Source organism: Megalobrama amblycephala, linkage group LG8 (genome assembly GCF_018812025.1).
Source record: "Megalobrama amblycephala isolate DHTTF-2021 linkage group LG8, ASM1881202v1, whole genome shotgun sequence".
NCBI lineage: Eukaryota > Metazoa > Chordata > Actinopteri > Cypriniformes > Xenocyprididae > Megalobrama > Megalobrama amblycephala.
In genome coordinates, this window is record NC_063051.1 from 32749802 (window position 1) to 32770516 (window position 20715).

Below are 20715 nucleotides of genomic sequence, written 5' to 3' on the forward strand. Positions count from 1 at the left end.
ATTATCGTACGTCTGGCAACACTGATTCCTGCTGACATCTAGTGGTGTGGATGTAGCATCATGCAAGTTTTAGTTATCGACACTGTTGTACAAATGCACTTTTCGCAGTCAATCTTATTAGTTCTGCAGGTGAAATTTTCCAAAGATGTTAACCGAAATGAAGTGAGTAGTATTCGGCTAGTGATATGATCTCAACATGGCTGCCCCCCATGAAGAGACCCAAATTGCCCAAATTTTGTTGGGCAATTGATATGACTAGAGGGTTTATCTTATATGAGTCTACATAATTTTTAAATATACTTATGTGAAGTACTATCCATTATTTTTTTTTGATTGAGAAATCTTAAATTACAGAGTGCACCTTATACCAATAGCAAAATTATTTATTCATTGTTTTAGCAATCTCGCATTCTGGTTTAGCTACATTCTAGGGGTTGCACCGACTAGTCGACTTTAATGCTCTGCCATGACGCTTTAAAGGGTTAGTTAACCCAAAAATAAAAATTCACTCTCGTGTCATTCCACATCTGTAAGATCTTCATTCATCTTCGGAACACAAATTAAGATCTTTTTGATGAAGTCTGAGAGGTTTCCAGAAAGGTAGGAAAAAGACATCAATAAAGTAATCCATGTGACTCCAGTGGCTTAAACTCAATTTTATGAAGCGACGTGAGTGCTTTGCTTGTGCAAAAAACACATAAATTACCACTTTATTTACAAAATAATATTATCCAAACCATGTTCAGAGTTCACACAACAATGCCAGCTCTTGCGTGAACACATGCGTCGTGATGCTCTCGTGAACACCCGCGCATGTGCATTGAGTTGTTGCGCGAATCTGAACACAACACGCATGCGTCGTGAAGTTCTCGTGAACGCACATTGCAGATCAATATTTTTGTAAATAAAGGGGTAAATTACGTTGTTGTTGTTTTTGCGCAAACAAAACACTCAGGTCGCTTCATAAAATTGAGTCTAAGCCACTGGAGTCACGTGGATTACTCTATTGATGTCTTTTCCCTACCTTTCTGGACCTTGGATTGGTAGTTGCATTGGATCTCTATGGAAACCACTCAGACTTCATCAAAAAGATCTTAATTTGTGTTCCGAAGATGAATCAAGGTCTTACGGATGTGGAACGACACGAGGGTGAGCAATAAATGACAGAATTTTCATTTTTGGGTGAACTAACCCTTTAATCTTCACGTTGACTAGTTGCTGATCATGGCCTATAGAGGGCGCGAATAAGAAAAAGAAATCTTTGAAGTCCACAATTATGTTCTGCATCCAACAGTAAATGACAAATAAATGCATACTCCGAGAGCGCTCCACGAGATATGTTTGATCATACCATCTGGATGCTCAATATTGAACGGGTGAATGCACATTTTAAACAGCTTATTGTACGCATAAGTTCATCGCCGTTCTAAACTAATGCTAACGCACACATACAGAGCAGCGCAGAAATGTATTGTCAACACTGTTCTGTGATTTATTTACATTTACATTTATGCATTTGGCAGACGCTTTTATCCAAAGCGACTTACATTGCATTATACTATACATTTGTATCTGAGTATGTGAGTATTTATCAATAAAATACCTTAGAAACTGAAAAGTTCTAGCATATATTTCTTAGTAAATAAAACCCACAGCTTCACTATTAGCGTGCCAGGTAGAATTAATTCACACGCAATCGCTCTCTTACTAATGCATTCGTATAAATGTAATCTTTACTGTGCTACTTTATCTGTATCTGATTTAGAACGAGCAGAAATCTGTGTGAAAAAGAACTGATAAAAATAAGCTGTTATTTAGGAGCAATAGCCTTGTGGGCAGCACTATCATATGCCATAGCTGTGCATGAGGCACGTTCGAGTCTCAGCTTGAGGTTCAGGCTTATTTGTTCATTAAATGACATCATCAGCGACTAGTCGATGTCAGTTCGACTTGCATCACATAAATGTCGACTGTACAAAAAAATATGAAGTCGTTCAACCCCTACTACATTCTAGTATTGAATATGCACTTAATTTATTAAATATCCTATTTTTCTCTGAAAACGTCACATTAAGGAAGCGCAAATGGGTTTTGAAATCTGTTTCATGTTGACTTTATGGACAAAGCCAATTAGTGTGATATCTTCATTTCTGACCCACAGATGGCATGGAATGTACAACAGAGAGAAGTGTGAGTTTCCTCAAATTCTCTCATTGGTCATTGTCAGGCACTATGACCTTTGACCTGTACTGATGACCTCACAGGCTGGACAATCAGCACAGTGCAAATGCAACATTGTGACAAACAGTCCGTCGCCACAACAACATACATACACACACACACACACACACCAACACTCACATTTTCACAGCGGTAATGATACAAAATTGGGATGAATTTACAAGTGGAATGAGGGTGTGTGGCACTTTCCACCAATGAGAGTATGTACTCAACAGGCTCCACAGACACACACACACACTCACTCACTCTCACACACACACATACACAAACAAGGCACAGGCCTGCTGCATCAAAGCCGTTTTCTCTCATTGACACACATAGCAGATGTAGGCGATGCAGTTTTTGTTTTGTTTTCTTTTTTGTTTTTTTTGCTTGAAAAGCCATGCAGAAGGAAAATGTAGTTTTGACAGCAGCCAGTGCTACATTTAAACATGTGCTGCTATGACATCATATCACAACCAGGATTCACGATGCGAGTGTTAGATGTACAGAAGATGAAACATACCCATACCATATCTAGTCTATGCCTCTCCATCTCCTGAGAGAGAGAGTTGGCAGAGTATTATGAGACAGAAAAAAAATCACAGCGTCATTTAAAAAGAAAAGGAAAAAAACAAACAAACTCAACACTTCAGCCTGTAACCCCAAAGAGACAGACCCCACTCCCAAAAAAGCATGGAAATTAACCAAGAGAAACAGCAGAAAGTTAAAGACAGAACCACATGAGACTCGCCACTTCTTACAATGGGCATAGGCTGAACAAATCTATTTTAGGACACTTTTAAACCCATAATGCACTGCATTTCATATGTGAACTCTACAATAAAATATTGCTCTTTCCCTCCCTTTCTCCCACATTTTGTAGCAAAAATCAGTACTACTATATAAATGGCCATTATGAGACCTATTATTTATGAGAGTGGTGACTGACCTGGTGCTTGAGAATAACAGCCTGTTGGCGTCTCATCTCCTTCTCCTACAAACACAGAACATAAAAACGATTCAACTCTGCACCAAAACACTCATTATGACACCGTCTAAAGAGAAACCACCAATCCCGGCTCGGCCTTCGGTCCTAACAGTGAGGCCTGCAGTATGAATGCAGTTTGCTCTGTTGGCTAGTGAAGCAGGCTGGGTTAGGACATATCAAAATGTTTGCCTTTTTTTAATAATCAAAAGATAATCGGAAGCAGGTAATATTATAATTTAGGATTTCTTAGTCTAGAAACCACTTCATTGCACAAGATTTTTTATATGCTGATAGTCATGTAAGATACACATGATATTTAACCCTAAACACGGTAGCAGCAAATGGAAAGCGCAATAGTACGTGCCCCTAAAAACAAGATAAATCATCAACTTTGGTTTAATTTTCCCTGAGGAGAAAGAATAGGGATTAGTGGTATGATGGCATATGCTGTACAATGCAATAGTATATATTATAACTAATAAATTTCCATATACTTTTCAAATAAAAAGAGAAAATAATCAAATCAGTGTTACAGCAAAAGCACCTTTCATTTGTAAACTATTTAATAAACTAAAATATTCCCAAATATGATGATCCACTTGACTTCTTTCCTAAAATGTAAAGGCAGCTATATATTTTCATGTATAAAAATGTAATTAAAAACTAATTTGTTCTGTGTGAGAAAAATATAAATGTTGTAAAGACAACAATATTAAAAAAAACTGCCTTTTATATTATGATTTTACTACAGAAAATTGTTAAAATATTATCCTAAACATATTTCATTAATATGTTTCTCCAGATCCTGATTTAATACACTACCGTTCAAAAGTCTGGGGTCGGTAAGATTTGTTAATGTTTTTGAAAGAAATTTTTGATTACAAATAAAGTAAAAACAGTAACATTGTGAAACTATAACGTTTTCTATTTTTAAATACATTTTAATATGTAGTTTATTCCTTGTGATGGCAAAGCTGTATTTTCAGCATCATTACTCCAGTCTTCAGTGTCACATGATCCTTCAGAAATCATTCTAATATGCTGATTTGGAGCTCATTTCTGATTATTATCAATGTTGTGCTGGATAATACTTTTGTGGAAACCGCAATACACTTTTTTTTCAGGATTCTTTGACAAATAGAAAGTTCAAAAGAACAGCATTTAGTTGAAATATTTTTTTTGTAACAATGTAAAAGTCTATACTGTCACTTATGTCACTTATGAAATTTAATGTGTCCGGGCGATTTCTATGATGAAAACAGAAAATTCCCTTACATCAATATCAATATGTGCATTTTATCTCACTGTAAACCCTAACGCTCAAAATAATTAATTGGTTTGAGTAGGGCAAACTCAAATTAAACAAATTAGTTCAATCAAATTAACTTTTATGAGTATTTAGAACTTTTTTTTTTTTGAGTTCACGAAACTGACACATTTTAAGTAATCTGAATTGTTTCACTGTTTTGAGTTTTATGGATTTTAATTTAGACAAACTTAAATTTACCTAAAACTAAGCTGGGATTTCTATTTCCCAGCATGTGTTGCCATGACACTCGAAAAGGAGAGTAAATGCTAAAATTAAGTGTTATACAATGTTTTTTTGTTTTGTGCAAGATTAATGTTAAGTGAGAGATTTAGTAGTGTTTAATGCTTTGCTATCCCAATTTAATGTATATTTGCAGAATAACGGAATTCCGTCAAAAAAAAAAACATTTTAAAAGGTAGTGTATATAGAATTTCCCACAAAATAACTATATCATTGTGATATTTACATTTTTACAGTATGATCAAAGTGTTATATGATGTAAATAATTTTATGGCTGCAAAGCTAACAGACGTGGACTAAAAGTCAAACAACAACACAAAACTTCATTTAAATAAGGGAGGCTATTTAGAGCAGGTTGCGTATTCCAGTGAGGGCCCCATGTGTACAAGACATGAAAAGATGCACTGTGCATTTTTCATTTTAAACAACAGCAGCAAAAATCCAGATGTCAAGCTAATTTCCCCCCACAGGCCGGCAGACATCAGTCAAACAGAGGCTCTGCTCCTTTGTTGTGGCCGAGGAATGTTAATGGTTTGCCGGGGTAGGTGAGAACGAGGGAAGTTTCCTGGGGTGGGGGGCGGGGGTTTCCACGGCGATGATTCATAGTGCGCAGAGTAGGTGTGTAGCATCTCTTCTCACTCACAAACTGACCTTTATTCGCTTTTCCGCCTCCAACATTTTGGCATTGGCAGCCTCCTCTCTCTTTTTCCGCTTTGCCTGCCAATGCAAAACAGGTCTGGGTCAGACCAGTGCTGGCGTGCTGAGTATAAACCTAAATTAAACATGCTAAACCAACATCTGTTTTATTTATAACTACTATACTAACACTTTGATTGATGTGTCTGCGAGAGGAAAAGCGAGAGCTTGCATCCAAACATTCACACACACACACACACACACACACACACACACACACACGGGAAAGCCCTTCAGTCTTGCCATTGTTGCGCTTACTCTAGCTACAGATCACTGCGTCAGTGATTGAGAATGTTTTCTCCTTAAGTCTGTGTCAGAATCAACCCTCAGATCTTCTGAACTATTCAATATTCCTCGGGCTCTGACAACGGCAATATAAAAAGAAAGCAAAGGCGAATTAGCTGAAAATTTAAATACGTAATTACAAACAGCAAGAAATCCTGTTCAGAATGGCTTGCCAAGCGTGTCAGCTCCAATTTGATTTTGCCCAGCTAAAACACTTTTGAAGCCTCTATAATTGGGTGAGTAAAGTAAACAGTGTCTTCCTCCTGCTACTTATGCAAGAACTGCCATTGTCTGATGGAAAAAAATCTTTTATGTCTAATTTACCTCTGGTTTGAAACACGGGAGGCAGCAAATTTAATATTCAAAAACTGTCCACCAAAACCAATTTAGCATTAGTCCTGACGAAAATTATGCACAAAATGCTGGTGAGTGATTCTTCTGTGGTCCGGGTTCCATGTTAAACAGGAACCGAAGGGGGTGGTGTTTATTTTAAGAATGTTAAGCCTATTTCAACTCTGTTAATTTATTATTTTTTTTCCGCAGTCACTCCATACCTCGAGAATCTGCTGTGCGCGGAGTTCCTTCTCCATACGGATTTGCTGAATACGCTTTATCTTTTCCTGGTAGGAGAGGAGGAGGAAGTCTGTTAATTGAAAGTGCTGCTGTGCATTTAAAAAAGTCGACTGGCAGCCAAGCTGCAGTCATAGAAGTGTTCGCAATGAACACTTATAACCTCGTGTGTCGTGACCCTGAGACTGTTTCCTTCTAAAAACTCACCTGCTGTTTGAGAATCTTCAGCTGTTCCTTCTGCTTCCTCCTCTCCTCTGCAGCCATGATGGCTGAACAAGAGACACAGATCGAGGTTTCAGCGAGATGTTTTAACATCTTTGTGAGCAATAGAGTGGTATTCGTAAGCGTGGAGTACCTTGCTGTTTGCGGGCCTCCTTGGCCGCCCGTGCGAGCGCCTGTTTCTCCAGTTTCCTCATGAGCTTCATCTGAGCCGCCTGCCGGGCGATTTCTACGATGAAAACAGACAAATCCCTCACATCATTATCACTATATGAATTTTATCTACACTGTAAACGCTAACGCTCAAAATAATGAATAGGTTTGAGTAGGGCAAACTCCAATTAAACAAATTAGTTCAATCAAATGAACTTTTATGAGTATTTAGAACTTTTATTTTCTTTTGAGTTCACGAAACTGACACATTTTAAGTAGTAATCTGAATTGTTTCACTGTTTTGAGTTTTATGGATTTCTATTTCCCTGCATGCGTTGCCATGACACTCGAAAAGGAGAGTAAATACTAAAATTAAGTGTTATATAATGTTTTTTTTTGTTTTTTTTTGTTTTTGACGAGTGAAATTATTGTGTTACCAAATTAGCAGTTAAAACTAGCTAAATTTCCACTTCTAAAAATATTTTAGCTTAGATTAAAAGTTAAATGTACGAAATTAACTTACTCAAAAATGTCAAGTTAAGAGCAATTAAAATGTATGAGTACAAAACTGAAATCTGCCAGTTCTGCTTACTTAAACTTTGAATTTCTTAACTCGTAACTGATTGCCTCAAATTTTTTGAGTTTCGCCAACTTATTCGGGTTTACAGTGTATGAATGAGCTGTATAAGTCAAACGAAAGCACTTTACCCTGAGCCTCGAGCTTGCGCAATAGTTTGGCCTCAGAGGGACTTGGGAATTCGCTCTCTCCTAGATTCGGGGGGCGGCCCTTTCGACGCCGGCTGCCCGAAACCTCACTGCCGCCCCTCGGCTGCCGCTCAGTGTTGGGCGGACGGCCTCGCCGGCCCTCCATGGCCAAGATACGAGGGATGACCTCTTCCTCTTTCAGAAGAGCCCACTGCAGACCCTGCGGGGAAGCGGGGGACAGAGGAGGGTCAGACTTATGAAAACGATGGTAGAAACACAGAAAGTTTCCTAATTTAGTGCCACATCACTAAATAATATCACTAAACACTATAAGAATTAATCGGCAATATTCTGAAATGGTACTATCATTGCAGGTCTGTTTTTGGCAAATGAATTAAAAGCATGAAATTACGTAAATTCAAAAAACAAGAGAGTCAGTTTCATTTAAAATTTTAATCAATAAACTGTCCCAACTTTAGCTCCTCTGTATCTTTAATCTAAAGAATCTCTTTCAACACGCATGACAGACAAAACATGAAGTAACACCCTGTGGAAACAACGAGCGCTGATTATTGCACAGACTCCCTACAGTTTAAAAGGGGAAATTCAGGCTATCGGGGTTCAATCAAATTCCCTGCCCTGTTCAAGATGAAAGAGAGATACAGGGAGAGCGAAAGAATACGAGCCAGAGAGACAGAGAGAAAAAAAAGAACATAAAGAACAAAAAAAGAAAAAAAGAAAAAGAGGAGATGAAAGGCATTCACCTGGGGTCCTTCTCTGGCTTCATAGAAGTCACCAACCCTTATTTTTGCACTGAAGCTAAAATTATCACGTGTGATGTCAGTTATTCCGTATCTGGACAGATACTACAGAAGAGAGAATAATAGTGATTTTGTCAGACAGGACATCCAGAGAGCCATTAGCACTATAATGGTACCAAACTGAAAGCAGCCTAGCACACTTGCCATAACAGTGCATAGCTAGCTAAAGTGACCAGATCATCCAAGTAAACTGCTGGATCTTACACCAGCAACTGCTAATGGTGCACTGGGAGAGGAAAGGGGTTTAACGGGTGGGGAGTAAGGCTTCCTGAGCGTTTGGGGGGGGGTCTAAGCGAGAGGCAGCAGGGAAGACTGCTTACCTTTACGACATCCGGGTACTGTCGCAGTCGCTTGCCGCACGGGGCGTAATACGCAACGTCTCCCTGCAGCCGACCGCCCACTGTTTTCATCCTGGTCTCTCTTTGCCAGCTAGAACAATAACATACACGTTGAAGAAAAGGGTGTTTATCATTGTGCACAAACTTAAAGAAAAAAAAAAAAAAACGGCTTATTTTTATGCTATTTTATTCTTTATGCTAATAAAATAATACCATGGATTTTTGGACATGTACCTTCATTTATTTATTTATTATTATTTTTAAAGGCAGAACTATCTTCATGGCAAGAACAAAGTGAATGACAAAAATCATACAAAAAAAACTTTTAAGACATTTAAAGGGATAGTTCACCCAAAAATGAAATTCTGTCATCATTTACTCACCTTCAAGTTGTTTCAAACCTGTATAAATTTCTTTGTTCTGCTCTACACAAAGAATGATATTTTGAGGAATACGGGTAACCAAACCATTGTGGGCACCACCGACTTTCATAGTATGGAAAAAAAAAATACTACAAAAGTCAACTGTTTGGTCAAAATATCTTCTTTTGTGTTCAGCAGAAGAAAGAAATTCATACAGGTTTGGAACAACTTTAGGGTGAGAAAATGATGACAGAACTTTCATTTTTGGGTGAACTATCCCTTTAAGATTAATATAATTCTAAAATATACCCAGTTAAACTTAACTCTGAGTAAAAACATCTATTTACATTAAAACTGTGCAGTCCAGAAAATATGTTAACCCCTAACAGTCAGTTAGTTTGACAAGGAAGGCATGACGGTGGTTCTTCACCTTTCAATCATGTGTTAATCTTGAATGATCTAAACGACACCCAGCTCAAACAACTTGAACATACCTACACATTTAAAAATACTAAAAAACACTTTTTCTTATACTACAATTTATTTCATATAACATATTTCTGTGGCATTCACATGTACCTCGATAATGCAAATAATAAATATGAATATGAATGCGAATAAGAACCATGGTTTTATAAGATAATTGTGCAATGGTGCCACCATAGTGCTTGTCTGAATGGGTTTGTAATACCAGAGAAAAGAACTCTGATTTGAGGAGAGTGTTTACTCATCTGCAGTTTTAATGTGATGTTTATATGAGACTGTGTGCTCTGTTGCTGCAGAAGCACAGAATGCAGATCTGCAGTTAACAGGTGTTGAGTCATGCTGCCACCAGCGTGTGTCATATTTAAACGTACCCCATTTCCAGCGGAATCCGTAAATCATCTTCATTCATCACTCGCTTTCTCTTCGCAGAGCCTGAGACAAGACAACAGCCAGACAGACACACACACACACACACACATACATCTTAAGCAAACCGTCTCATCATCTCTTACAAATTACAATTCACATAATGAGCAAACAACATCAAATAAAACCTAGATTTTTATTTGTTCTGCTTTTGATGCATGCATAAAACCCGCCTCCACAAGGCCAGGGGATTGCAACGCGATTGCTAAGGCGTCCTGAATGCTTTTCACTAGGGGGTCCGCCAATATTAAAATTCTGGCCAATAGTGATAAGGCAAACTGTTTCATGTCATGGCAGATAAACAAAAAATGGACAGAAGTTAATTCAAATAAATTAAATATAAAACACAAACTAAGATAAATGTAAATCTAGGCATCATAGCATTTTAATATACAGTATGAGAAATGGATATTCATCTTGAGTTATTAAATTATTAACTTTAAATAAAATAAACAAATAAAGTTTAAAAAAATCAAATGTAAAAATAGGACAAATGAGCATGAGCAACTAAATATACAATACTGGTTGATATTATATACACTACCATTCAAAAGTTAGGGTCAGATGATTTTTCAAGAAATTAATACTTGATTCAAAAAATGCTGAATCCTGAAAAAATGTTTCCACAAAAATATTAAGCAACAGTTTTCATCATTAATAATCAGAAATGTTTCTTGAGCATCAAATCATCATATTAGAATGATTTCTGAAGGATCATGTGACACTGAAGACTGGAGTAATGATGATGAAAATTCAGCATCACAGGAATAAATTACATTGTAAAATATATTAAAATAGAAAACAGTTATTTTAAATTGTAATATTTCACAATATTGCTGTTTTTACTATATTTTTGATCAAATAAATGTAGCCTTGGTGAGCAGAAAAACTTTTTTAAAAGTTCTCTCAAGTCTCTCAAATCTCAAGTAAGGTAAATTTAGGTTCTTAGATTTGACCTCCTGTAGGCTAAATCGATGGGGTATTTTAGCCTAATTTCTTTTAGGCGGGTAAACATCTGATCAGATAATAGTAAAAGTGATAGCTCTCCTAAATAAGCCGCATGATTTAAGGGTATGACTTATGTCCGTAGCACAAATGATGCAAGACGAGCTACACACTCAAGTATAATACTTAGGAATAAGGTGTTGTTGAAAAATATGAGTAATAGCAATAGTGACACCAACAAAAACCACAGGAAGAAACTAACAAATTCATATCGCTCAAATCTCTCCTTCAGAGAAGGGAAGTCAGTAAACATATTGGGCGTTAAGTGAATCTCTCAGCCGCTCAAATAATCACAGTAACTCTTCTCAGCTTATTACAGATTCTGCGCGCTTTTCAACGACACAATTCGGCTTCATTAGAAAAGGCGTTTAATTCCATCGCGGTGAGGGATGCTGAATGGCATCCAAGAGCAGATGCACTTCTGTGGCATGTTTGCTGGATTTGAGAGTGTTTTGTTTAACAAATGTCTCTGTTAGTTTCAGAAAGAAAGAAAAAAAAAGAAAAAACAGATTAAGCCAGCCAAACAGAGTTGGTTGATGTGCTTCAGCTAACAGGTTAAGGCAAACACGGGTACCGGGGTTAACCTAGACACACCACACAAAGAGCTCTTGTTACCAGCTACATTTACCTAACCTTAAACCTGACCCTGCATAAACCAAACACAAGAGGAAAACACAATTAATGGAAAGAGTTTAAAATTAATTCTGTTTTGTTTTGTTCCTGGAATACAGGCCAGATACAATGGCTAGGTCCAAGGACACACACCCAAATAGACGGGAGCAAAGGGAGCCGAGTGATGCCAGACGCCATCATTTATCTTTCTAAAAATAGACACCCCGTCATCTGAGTGTGACAGCCCGCACACAGACAAATACGCAAACAAAAAGGACACGCACAAACACACAACACATACTCCGTGCACACTTTTGATACTGACAGAGCTCTGAAAGAAGGTGTCAAGCATTTCCAGTTTTAGTCTAGTTTAGTAATGACGTTGCCTGTGGTTACCTGGAGAGGTGCCAACAGAGTACGATGAGGAGGGAGAGCTGTGATAGGTCAAGGCACCGGAGCTGCTCACAATGGTGGGCGTGGCCACACTGGAGGGCTTAATGACCTGGAGGTTTAGTGGCAGACAGTCAGACAGGCTGTGATTGGTGGAGGAGTTAAGATGGGAAAACCCCTTGCTGAGTTTCTGAGGAGTCTTCTCTCCATCTGTGTCCATCTCCATGCCTCCGTCCTTGCGCTTCTTTTTACCACCCTCTGAACCGTTCATCTCGCTATCTGAATTACTGTCTGACTCTGAAAAGCAGAAGGCGAGAGGAGAGGACATGAGACGGTGTTTATGGAATTGATCATTATTACATGTCTTGTGTCATGCTGGTTGCAACAATGAGCTAAATTAAAGGCAATATAGCAATTATATTCAGCATTAAGTAATGTAAGGCATATTTCATTGGATCGGGATTTTAGGTCAAGTCAAGTAAAGTAAAGTTCCCTGACTTGATAATAGCTGTGTAACAGTACATGTATTTGTCCCAAACTGCACGTTTTGGTGCATGCAATCAGACGACGAATACAGTAAGTCATGGGAGATCCACTCTCCAATCCAGAAGGGGGCTCACGCGGTAATGCAACGCTGTTTGCTAACCGCCACAAAAGGAAAAAAAGCGGAAGAAGAACAGCCCATACGCGAATGACTTGAAAACAAAGTCCACTAGATAATGCGCAAGCGTCGAAAGCGTCTTTCTGCATTCATGGACAAAGGAGAATACTTTGAAAGGCTCGTGCACTAAACCTTGCGTGAAAAGAAGCGGAACGTGGAAAATATGTTTGTTGAGCAAATTGTAACACTCCTAATGCACACGTTTTATTTTTCATTACCCTGTTTATTTTGTACTTTTATAACATGAAATGCTTTTCAGTTTTGTAGCTGATTATGACCAAATGCCTTTTGCTTTTTATCTGCCCTGCAAAAATATGACCTATCCAAGAGTGCATTCTGTTTACTGCTTAATACACTATAGGAGGCTGTACTGTACTAACTAAGGGACTAAATGTCGCTAGGTGAAACAAAGTCTGATTTGCACTACTGTCTGTTCAAAATAAATGAAAAGAAACCTAGCATTGAGGATTTGTTCCTTTACAACACTTCTGACTATTAACTAGTTGCTTATTAGCATGCATATTGCTAGGATATTATCTGCTTTATAAGTACTAATAAACAGCCATTAATGCCTTATTCTGCAGGTCCATATTCTACATCCCATAATCCTACCCAATACCTTAACAACCACCTTACTAACCATTAATAACCAGCAATTAGGAGTTAATAGTGAGAATTGGACCCTAAACTAAAGGGATACAGCAAGTAACACATTATTGAATTAAAAGAAAGATTGAAAAACATGTAAAACATTCTCCACATCATTTAAAAAATATTTTTTTTATAGTGTACACTATGAACTATTCCACGATACTCGACACTCTAAAGGTTTGGAGTGAGTAAATAATGAAAACCATTCTCACCTGAAAGACTGTCGTCTGAATCCTCTTCATCATCATCCTCTTCATCCTCCACATCATCATCCTCGTCGTCTTCATCTTCAGCAGAGTCATCTGAGTCTTTGCTGCTGGGCAGCTCCTGCTCAGCTCCGCTGTGTTGAAACAGGTCCACCAAAGACTGCACCAGGTGGTTCTGGGATAGACCCCTCCAGGCTTCTAATGCTTTGGGAGTCTTGCTCTTCCGTGGCTCACGGGTGCGGTTAGGAGTGGGAGACGCAGAAGCGGGGCTCTTACGGCCTCCTGTGCTGAGGTTGACGGGTACGTCTGAGCGGGGTTTGGTGGTAAGTGCCAACGGCATATCTTGGGTGCTCTGGATGACTCCGTTGGGCTGGCCCAGACCCAGCAGGCCATGAGAGAAAGGCAGACTGGAGGAGGACACGCCTTGCGCTGCAGGGGGCTTGGTCCTACCTGATGCCTCGGAGCTGAGCTTAAGAGGGAGCAGAGAGGAGGAGGATGATGAAGATGAGGAAGAGGATGTGGGCACCCCTGCCCTCTTGTTTATCTTATATGGGTCCTGCTGTTTCTTTAACTGGAGAGGAAACGTCTGGTCCTGGGACAGGAAAGACTGCAGAAGGAAAAACAAAGAGAACAATGATAGAAAGTAAGAAAAGCAAGTCTATATCGCATTCAGTATTCAGTCATTGCTGTTAATGCACTCAGGCCATCCAAGATGTAGGTGACTTTGTTCTTCAGTAGAACAGTAAAGAAAATTGTTAGCTGAAATCGTGGTCCTCTGTGATTCATATAATGGAAGTCAATGGGTGCCGTCACTTTGAGTCTATGCAAGAAACTTAAAATTATTTACAACATTTTCCACAGCCTTGGCAAACGGCCCCGAGCGTGTCCATGACAGTCTGGAGCACGAGCTTCCTGTCGCTTAATAACGTATACACAAGCAAACTCACACGTGAGCTGATGCTGTGTTTGTTTACAACAGAGAGATTCCCAAAATTTGAGCTCATACGTCATTATGCGACAGGAAGCTTGCACTCCAGACTGCTGTGAATTTTCTCAGGACTGTTTGCTGAGGCTGTGGATTACAGGTAATAATGTTGTAAATAATGTTCAGTTTCTTGCACAGACCTAACGTTTCGGGTCTTAAGATCTAAATGTAATGTCAGGAGCCTAGGGTATTAATTATGTTTTGTCTGCATATGTTTTTTTAATAACTTTTTGAAGTGACGGCACACATTGACTTCCATTACATGAATCACCAAGGACCACGGTTTCAGCTAAAAATCTTCTTTACCGTTCAACTGAAGGAAAAAAAAAAAAAAAAAAAAAAAAAATCACCTACACCTTGGATGGCCTGAGGCTAAGTAAATTAACAGCAAATATTTTTATTTTTGGGTGAACCATCCCTTTAAAGGTGCTAAAGAGGATGTTTTGTTTTATACATTTTTGCAATATTACTTGAAACTGTCTTTACTGACTGATAAAAGACTATTTATTAGGTGCACTGAAAGGAATAATATTAATATACATCATCTGTGCACGAGGAAGGGCCTTAAAAACATCAGCCAATCGTTTACGCGATTGGCCCTCTGGCTTGTCAATCACTGCCATGACGTTCCTTGTGCGAGACGTGCGCGGCTGCGCGCTCCAGTAACTTTCCACACTCTACAGGTGCCGCATGCAATGTTTTTGTCAGGAGACAGGAGTAACAACTGCAGATTATGAGTTACCTGCGGTGAGTCCGACATAATGAATCCACTAACACGACACAGCGAATGCCGGTGGTAAACAAACACTTGTGTTCCAATACTCCTGCACGAGTTTTTGGAGGCGTTCCCTCGAAATGAGCTGTGAAGGAGGGGGGTTGTTCTTACGCATGCGCTCATTTCAAAAACTCACTAACAGTCTTTGGTTTCTCAGTCGACGAAAAGATCCTCTTTAGCACCTTTAAGTCATGTATAAATGTATAAATCATTCCATATGGGAGACTGTGATTTTTGCGTACATCTGGTTGTATAGTTCTGCATTAAAATGGTGCATAAAACTCCATATATATATATATATATCCATTTTTATTGTTTATATCTCTTTATCTATTTCTTGAAATCAATATTACAGCATGTTCTTCTGTGGGGCAATACTGTTTTCGAAACAAAATGGAACAAAACAGAATTTCCTTGAACGAAGCACATCTTCAGAGAAAGTGAGATATGTATACTGAGAGCAAAGATGAGAGGAGGAACAAACAACAAATTGACTGATAAACAAAGAGAGTGAGAGTGAGAGAGGGGAAAAACAGCAGAGAGGGAGAGGTGGAGATGTGGTAATTGCGCTGGTTGTCATGTGGCTTAAGTGCTGGTGGAGGAAGAGTGTGAGTGAGCATAATGCTGCTCTGACTCACTGAAACAGAGAACAACAGCGTGGCCATGACTCTATCAGCTCCACAACATTCATTAAGAGAGAAGGAATGCTCAAACTCTGCCTGCCTTCAACCGCTGAGCTCAACGCTTTGAAATCTTCACAGACCATTATAGTTTCCTGACTCATGAACATGTTTGTGTTGAAATAATAAGAAAATTGGCACTTGCGAGAGTGTTTCTGTGAGGTTGCTAGGGAGTTGCCTGAGTTCAATAAACTTCTTAAGATAAGAAAAACTGTCATATTAATTGTTTACCAGAAGATATTTTCTTCCATATTGCAATGTTTATCTGAGTGAAACAGATTATTGAAAAAAAAAAAAAAAAAAATGGTGGGTGGGGACTTGGTTCTATCCATTGGTTGCTGATTGGATGGAGGCAGAAATGAATGTGAGCTTGCAGCCAATTCTAAGACAGAGGCGGGGTTTATGGGGTCCCAGTCCTTAGATATGAATTGGGTTTATTTACTGGGTAATTTTATTAACCTCTATTTATTTACTTTTATTAAAAAGTAATAGCAAGCCACATGCTTTCAGGAACCATTCACACAGCACAAACACTGCAACCGCAAGTATAAGCAAGAGTAACACTGTTGCTTGCCTTAGTAAGCACCACTAATAAAATCAAAATATTATGAAACTGTTCCCCACCGTAACATAATAATAAAATCACTCTGGTTAATTACAAGAAGAAGAAAAAACTATATTAACCTCTTCAACGGCAATTTCAAGGCAACAAAAGGCGAGGTGAGGAAAAGGCACATTTATTACACTCATTTACTGAAATCTGGACCCTTAAGAAGTCATGGAGTTAATTGCCTGTTGGTTTTGCTTCAGTAATTCTAATAAAGCGATGCACATTGTCACTTTCATTTACCAACTAAAGCCACACAGTCGGGAAGCCAGTCCTACTGATAAGAGAACGGAGCTGTCCTTTCTGTCCTTCTCTGTGCGTTTCTGTCTTCAGCACATTCACAAACACACACACACACACACACACACACACACACACACACAAATAACTCTCTCGCCCACTCACATTCTCCCTCTCCGTTACTCTGACCTTTTCAAATAGGCTGGTCAATAAGGAGAGACACGTCCTGAATACCAACAGCACCCTAAAAGCGATAATCCTAAATTGGCTTAAAAGATACGGACAGAAACTGTGGAGAATTTGCTTTAGCTGGTTTGCTTTTCTGGAAAATGAAAATGTGGACGCTGGCCTTGAGGGAAAAGTGAGATTAATGTGTGGACTTGAAGGATGAACATTCTCACATTGCTCCTGCTAGACCGTGCCAGACTATCTACTCACCTGTTTCAGCCTGTAGTCAGCAGTGACTTGTGCCAGAGAACTTTCCAGAAGCTTCCTGCTGGTCAGAGCATCCAGTGCTGGAGATTGGGACTTGTGGGAGGAAGCTTGAGATTGCGCCTTGAGGGAAGGGGTGAGAGGAGGCGGTTTGGGGGAAGAGGACAGGGGGAGGGGTTTCGGAGGGGAGGGGACTGATAGTGGCTTGGGGGAGGAGCATAACGAGAGTGGGAGGGGCTGAGGTGAGGAAGTGAGAGGCTTGGTAGAGGCTGAGGGTTTTTTTGGAGAGGAGTTAAGATGCTGTGGAGAATGTTTAGGAGAAACGTCTCGACGTGACTGTGCGATCAGCGCTAACGGTTTAGCTGCAGCAGCCAGGCCTGTGGACTGGATGACGCTGGTGTGGAGGGGTCTTTCCCTGGCTCTGCTGCCCGACAGAGACAGCAGAGGGGACTGAGACAGGGCTGGCGGAGGTGGAGAGCGGTGCAGGTGCACTGGAGGAGAGGGCTCTAAAGGTGCACTGCCCGGCAGGCCTCCGTGGAAGTCCCGGGCCTCCAGCAGCCTGGTCTTTTCCTTCTTACTGAGCCCAGAGTTTGACGTCACAATCTGGGTAAACAAGACAGGGAGAAGTCCCCTTGTTGATTACGTTTTTTTTTTTACACCAAAACAACTCATAATGTGTTTTTACAAGACTATTTTCCACTCAGCATTAAAACGGTTGTTTTTGATACTCTACCTTTAAGACATATGTAAATGACCTCTGTTTATTTCCTTTAGCAGATACTTTTATCCAAAGTAAGTGACTTCCAGTGCACTGGAGCAACCTGAAGGTTAAGTGCTTTACTCAATGGTGTGGAGGAACTATGACACATTTTTGTAGGCCAAAACCCAGAAGCGAGTTAGCATTTTAGCACTTCCGGTTCCATTGTCCCAAAGTCAGTGGGTTTTTGGTGTCGTCCCAAAGTCAATGGGTTTTCGGTTAAATGGCTGAAATTAGGTCCGTGGTTAACACAAGCTCAAGATACTTTCACGTTTTATTCTACGACATAAAATACATCAGTATTAACCTACCCATGCTGTTACATGTCTTGAAAAAGGCGGTTGCTAACAAGTGGCTAAATAGGACTACAAAGGCTGTCAACGACATCAAAGTCCCTTTCAAGGAAAGTCTGTTTACTCGCCGGCCATATTTGCAACGCCTCCAGGCAGCTATTTCGGGCATCCCAGACCAAGTCCTATCTATTTGAATGGGGAAATCTCAAAAACTGCTTGGCAAACTCACAATTAAATAAATCAGCAACAAAATCTGACATGAGCTGTCTCATGAATGTTTTTTCTTATTCTCAAATAGCGTTAAAAAAGCTTATTTTTCAGGATAGGTTTTTCAGGCCAATGCGCATGAGTAGTCTCAGGTTACTTTATCAATCAGCGATTGGCTCTTTTACTTAGAAGGCGGGACGTATTCCACCATATTGCGCATTGTAGTTTCTCACATTCATAACTAATAGGAGTGATCAGTCTTTTTATATCTACAGTCTTTGGCGACATTAAACGTCATCACGCTGAACAGGTAAGCTCAGTCTGCTTTTACAGCCTTGTTATGCTTATAACTGCACTCTTACAAACTATTCTAATTCAAACTTTCAGGGAAAATATCTTTAGATAAAGAGTTGTTGGTAGTTTGGTGATGTTGAAATCGTGTGACCGTGGTGTAGTTCGCTACCTTTAGCTTTTTGCTACTGGCGACTGCATTTAGGCTTCAAAATTCAAAGTTGTGTTCATCTGTGAAAATGTGCAAGTATCAAACTTTTGTTGATCACAGAACATAGAAGCCTATGGGGTTTTTGGCGAGGGAACCAGCGTGATGCTAACTGCCGATTGGCTTACAAAGTGACATCATAGTTCCATCACTCAATGGCTCAATGGTGCAATGCTAGGATTCAAACCCGCAACCTTCTGGTTAACAGCCTGGAAAACAATAATAAGCTAATATGAGCAGCATCTTACTTTCATTTTCTTTTTTTTCTGCCGCTCCTTTTCCGAGTCTGACTCTTCGCTGTCTTTACTCTGCTCGTCTTCGTCTTCGTCATCATCATCTTCTTCCTCTCCAAGATCATCAATATCGCTGCTGCTCACTCCGTCGCTGTCAGTATCCAGCGATGATCCAGATTCACTCTCGCTTACGGCAGACCCCTCTACCTGCTTCTTACGGGCTTTCTGCATTGGTCGACACAGACATCAATGTTAATGAATTCAACAAACAATTAAATAATCGGTCATGTATATGTAGTGTTTGCGTGTTTAGACCACACGCTGCATTTCCGCTCCTTGCGTGCAATGATGTCGTACCTTCTCTTTAGTTTTCTGTGAGGGTTTCTCCTGAAGCGCCCCTGTGCTGTTGCTATGGTGACTGGCCTTGCGGTCGCGGGCTTTGGCGTTGAGTGTCCGGCTGTGTTCAGGGGGCCGGAGCGCGGGGGAGGGGGAGGCAGAAGCCGAAACAGTTCCTTTAGCCGCAGACGGAGACAGCGAACGACCATTCACAGCTCCGTTCACACCTGTGCTCCAGAGAGTTCACATGAACCAGTCAGATGCTTTTAAACTATGCAATTTGTTGTTACAATTTCCCTCAAAATATATACTATGTTAAATAGCCTTCAGCGTTGATTTCTGGGACAAAAGTATAGGTTAAAACTGCAGAATCTCCTGATGAATTCAACACTGCAGGCGACTGCTCAAGGCGATGATTACTGCGAGTACACCAGCCTGAAGGCTACATTACTGCTGCATAACTTTTGTTTAACATTAAGTCTGCCTCCAAGGGATATAACACATTTCCAGGAGGCAGATATAGACAGATTAATACCTTTGGAGGCCTGACTGCTCTTGCTGGGTGTTTTGGATGTATACGGATTGGCCTCGTGGTTGTGAAGGGGTGGGGCGAACATAGGTGGCAGACCCAAAAAAGGTGGGAAGAACGCTGGAGGACTCCGTCCATGTGCTTCTGCTGCTCTCCACCATTCTGAGAAAAGAGAGAGAAACTACCTTATAACACTAGGGTAGATAATCTAAATGAGACTGGACTGAAATAAATACGAAATGATAATAATAATTGATTATACTTTTGTGTCATTTAATTACATAGGGCTTGGTGTCGTCGAACCTTCGGTCATGAATAAAGGGTATGCACACATACCTGAGAAGGCTCCTAGTTGTGGGTGAGCTGCGAGGGCAGCAGAGACCCCCAGACCTCCTAGACCTCCAAACTCTGGGCGGACCGTTGCTGGTGATAGCAAACCAAAGGCTGGGTGGGCCATGAGAGGGTACGCGCTGGGCACAGAGGTCACTGAGCTGACACTGAAGGGCTGGTCACTGCCCGTCAGCCCAAACAGAGGACCTGTCCCATCAAATACACATACACAACACACCATTACACATGCAGCATTAGATAATCAGAACATTTAAATCGTTAATGCTTAAATCAAGAAATGATTGCCACTGGGGAAAATAAATAAATAAGCCTAATTATATTATATGTAAACTAGGGGTGCGACGAGATTAAAATGCGACGAGATTTCTAGTTGAGGTGAAAAGACGTCTCGATATATTGCCATGACGGAGTGTGAGGGTGAAATTAGGACAGAATATGTCACTGC

At 40.0% G+C, this 20715-nt stretch overlaps 1 protein-coding gene across 21 annotated transcripts in view; it reads right to left on the minus strand.

The window, feature by feature from the left end:
* baz2ba (bromodomain adjacent to zinc finger domain, 2Ba) overlaps positions 1 to 20715 on the minus strand; it is a 103290-nt gene that overhangs the window by 17435 nt on the left and 65140 nt on the right. For 4 of the 21 annotated variants that reach the window (XM_048200655.1, XM_048200662.1, XM_048200651.1 and 1 more), the window contains exons 4-20: positions 20256 to 20456; positions 19926 to 20081; positions 19412 to 19617; positions 19070 to 19279; positions 17072 to 17668; positions 13353 to 13953; positions 11835 to 12125; positions 9767 to 9827; positions 8530 to 8638; positions 8153 to 8254; positions 7392 to 7608; positions 6667 to 6759; positions 6519 to 6580; positions 6296 to 6361; positions 5412 to 5477; positions 3173 to 3217; positions 2747 to 2779 (exon numbers count right to left, since the gene is read on the minus strand). In XM_048200655.1, coding sequence (XP_048056612.1) covers positions 2747 to 2779; positions 3173 to 3217; positions 5412 to 5477; positions 6296 to 6361; positions 6519 to 6580; positions 6667 to 6759; positions 7392 to 7608; positions 8153 to 8254; positions 8530 to 8638; positions 9767 to 9827; positions 11835 to 12125; positions 13353 to 13953; positions 17072 to 17668; positions 19070 to 19279; positions 19412 to 19617; positions 19926 to 20081; positions 20256 to 20456 — 3116 coding nt within the window. The remainder of the gene's footprint in view (positions 1 to 2746; positions 2780 to 3172; positions 3218 to 5411; positions 5478 to 6295; positions 6362 to 6518; positions 6581 to 6666; positions 6760 to 7391; positions 7609 to 8152; positions 8255 to 8529; positions 8639 to 9766; positions 9828 to 11834; positions 12126 to 13352; positions 13954 to 17071; positions 17669 to 19069; positions 19280 to 19411; positions 19618 to 19925; positions 20082 to 20255; positions 20457 to 20715) is intronic. The other 17 variants (XM_048200657.1, XM_048200671.1, XM_048200653.1 and 14 more) reach the window with 8 other exon arrangements.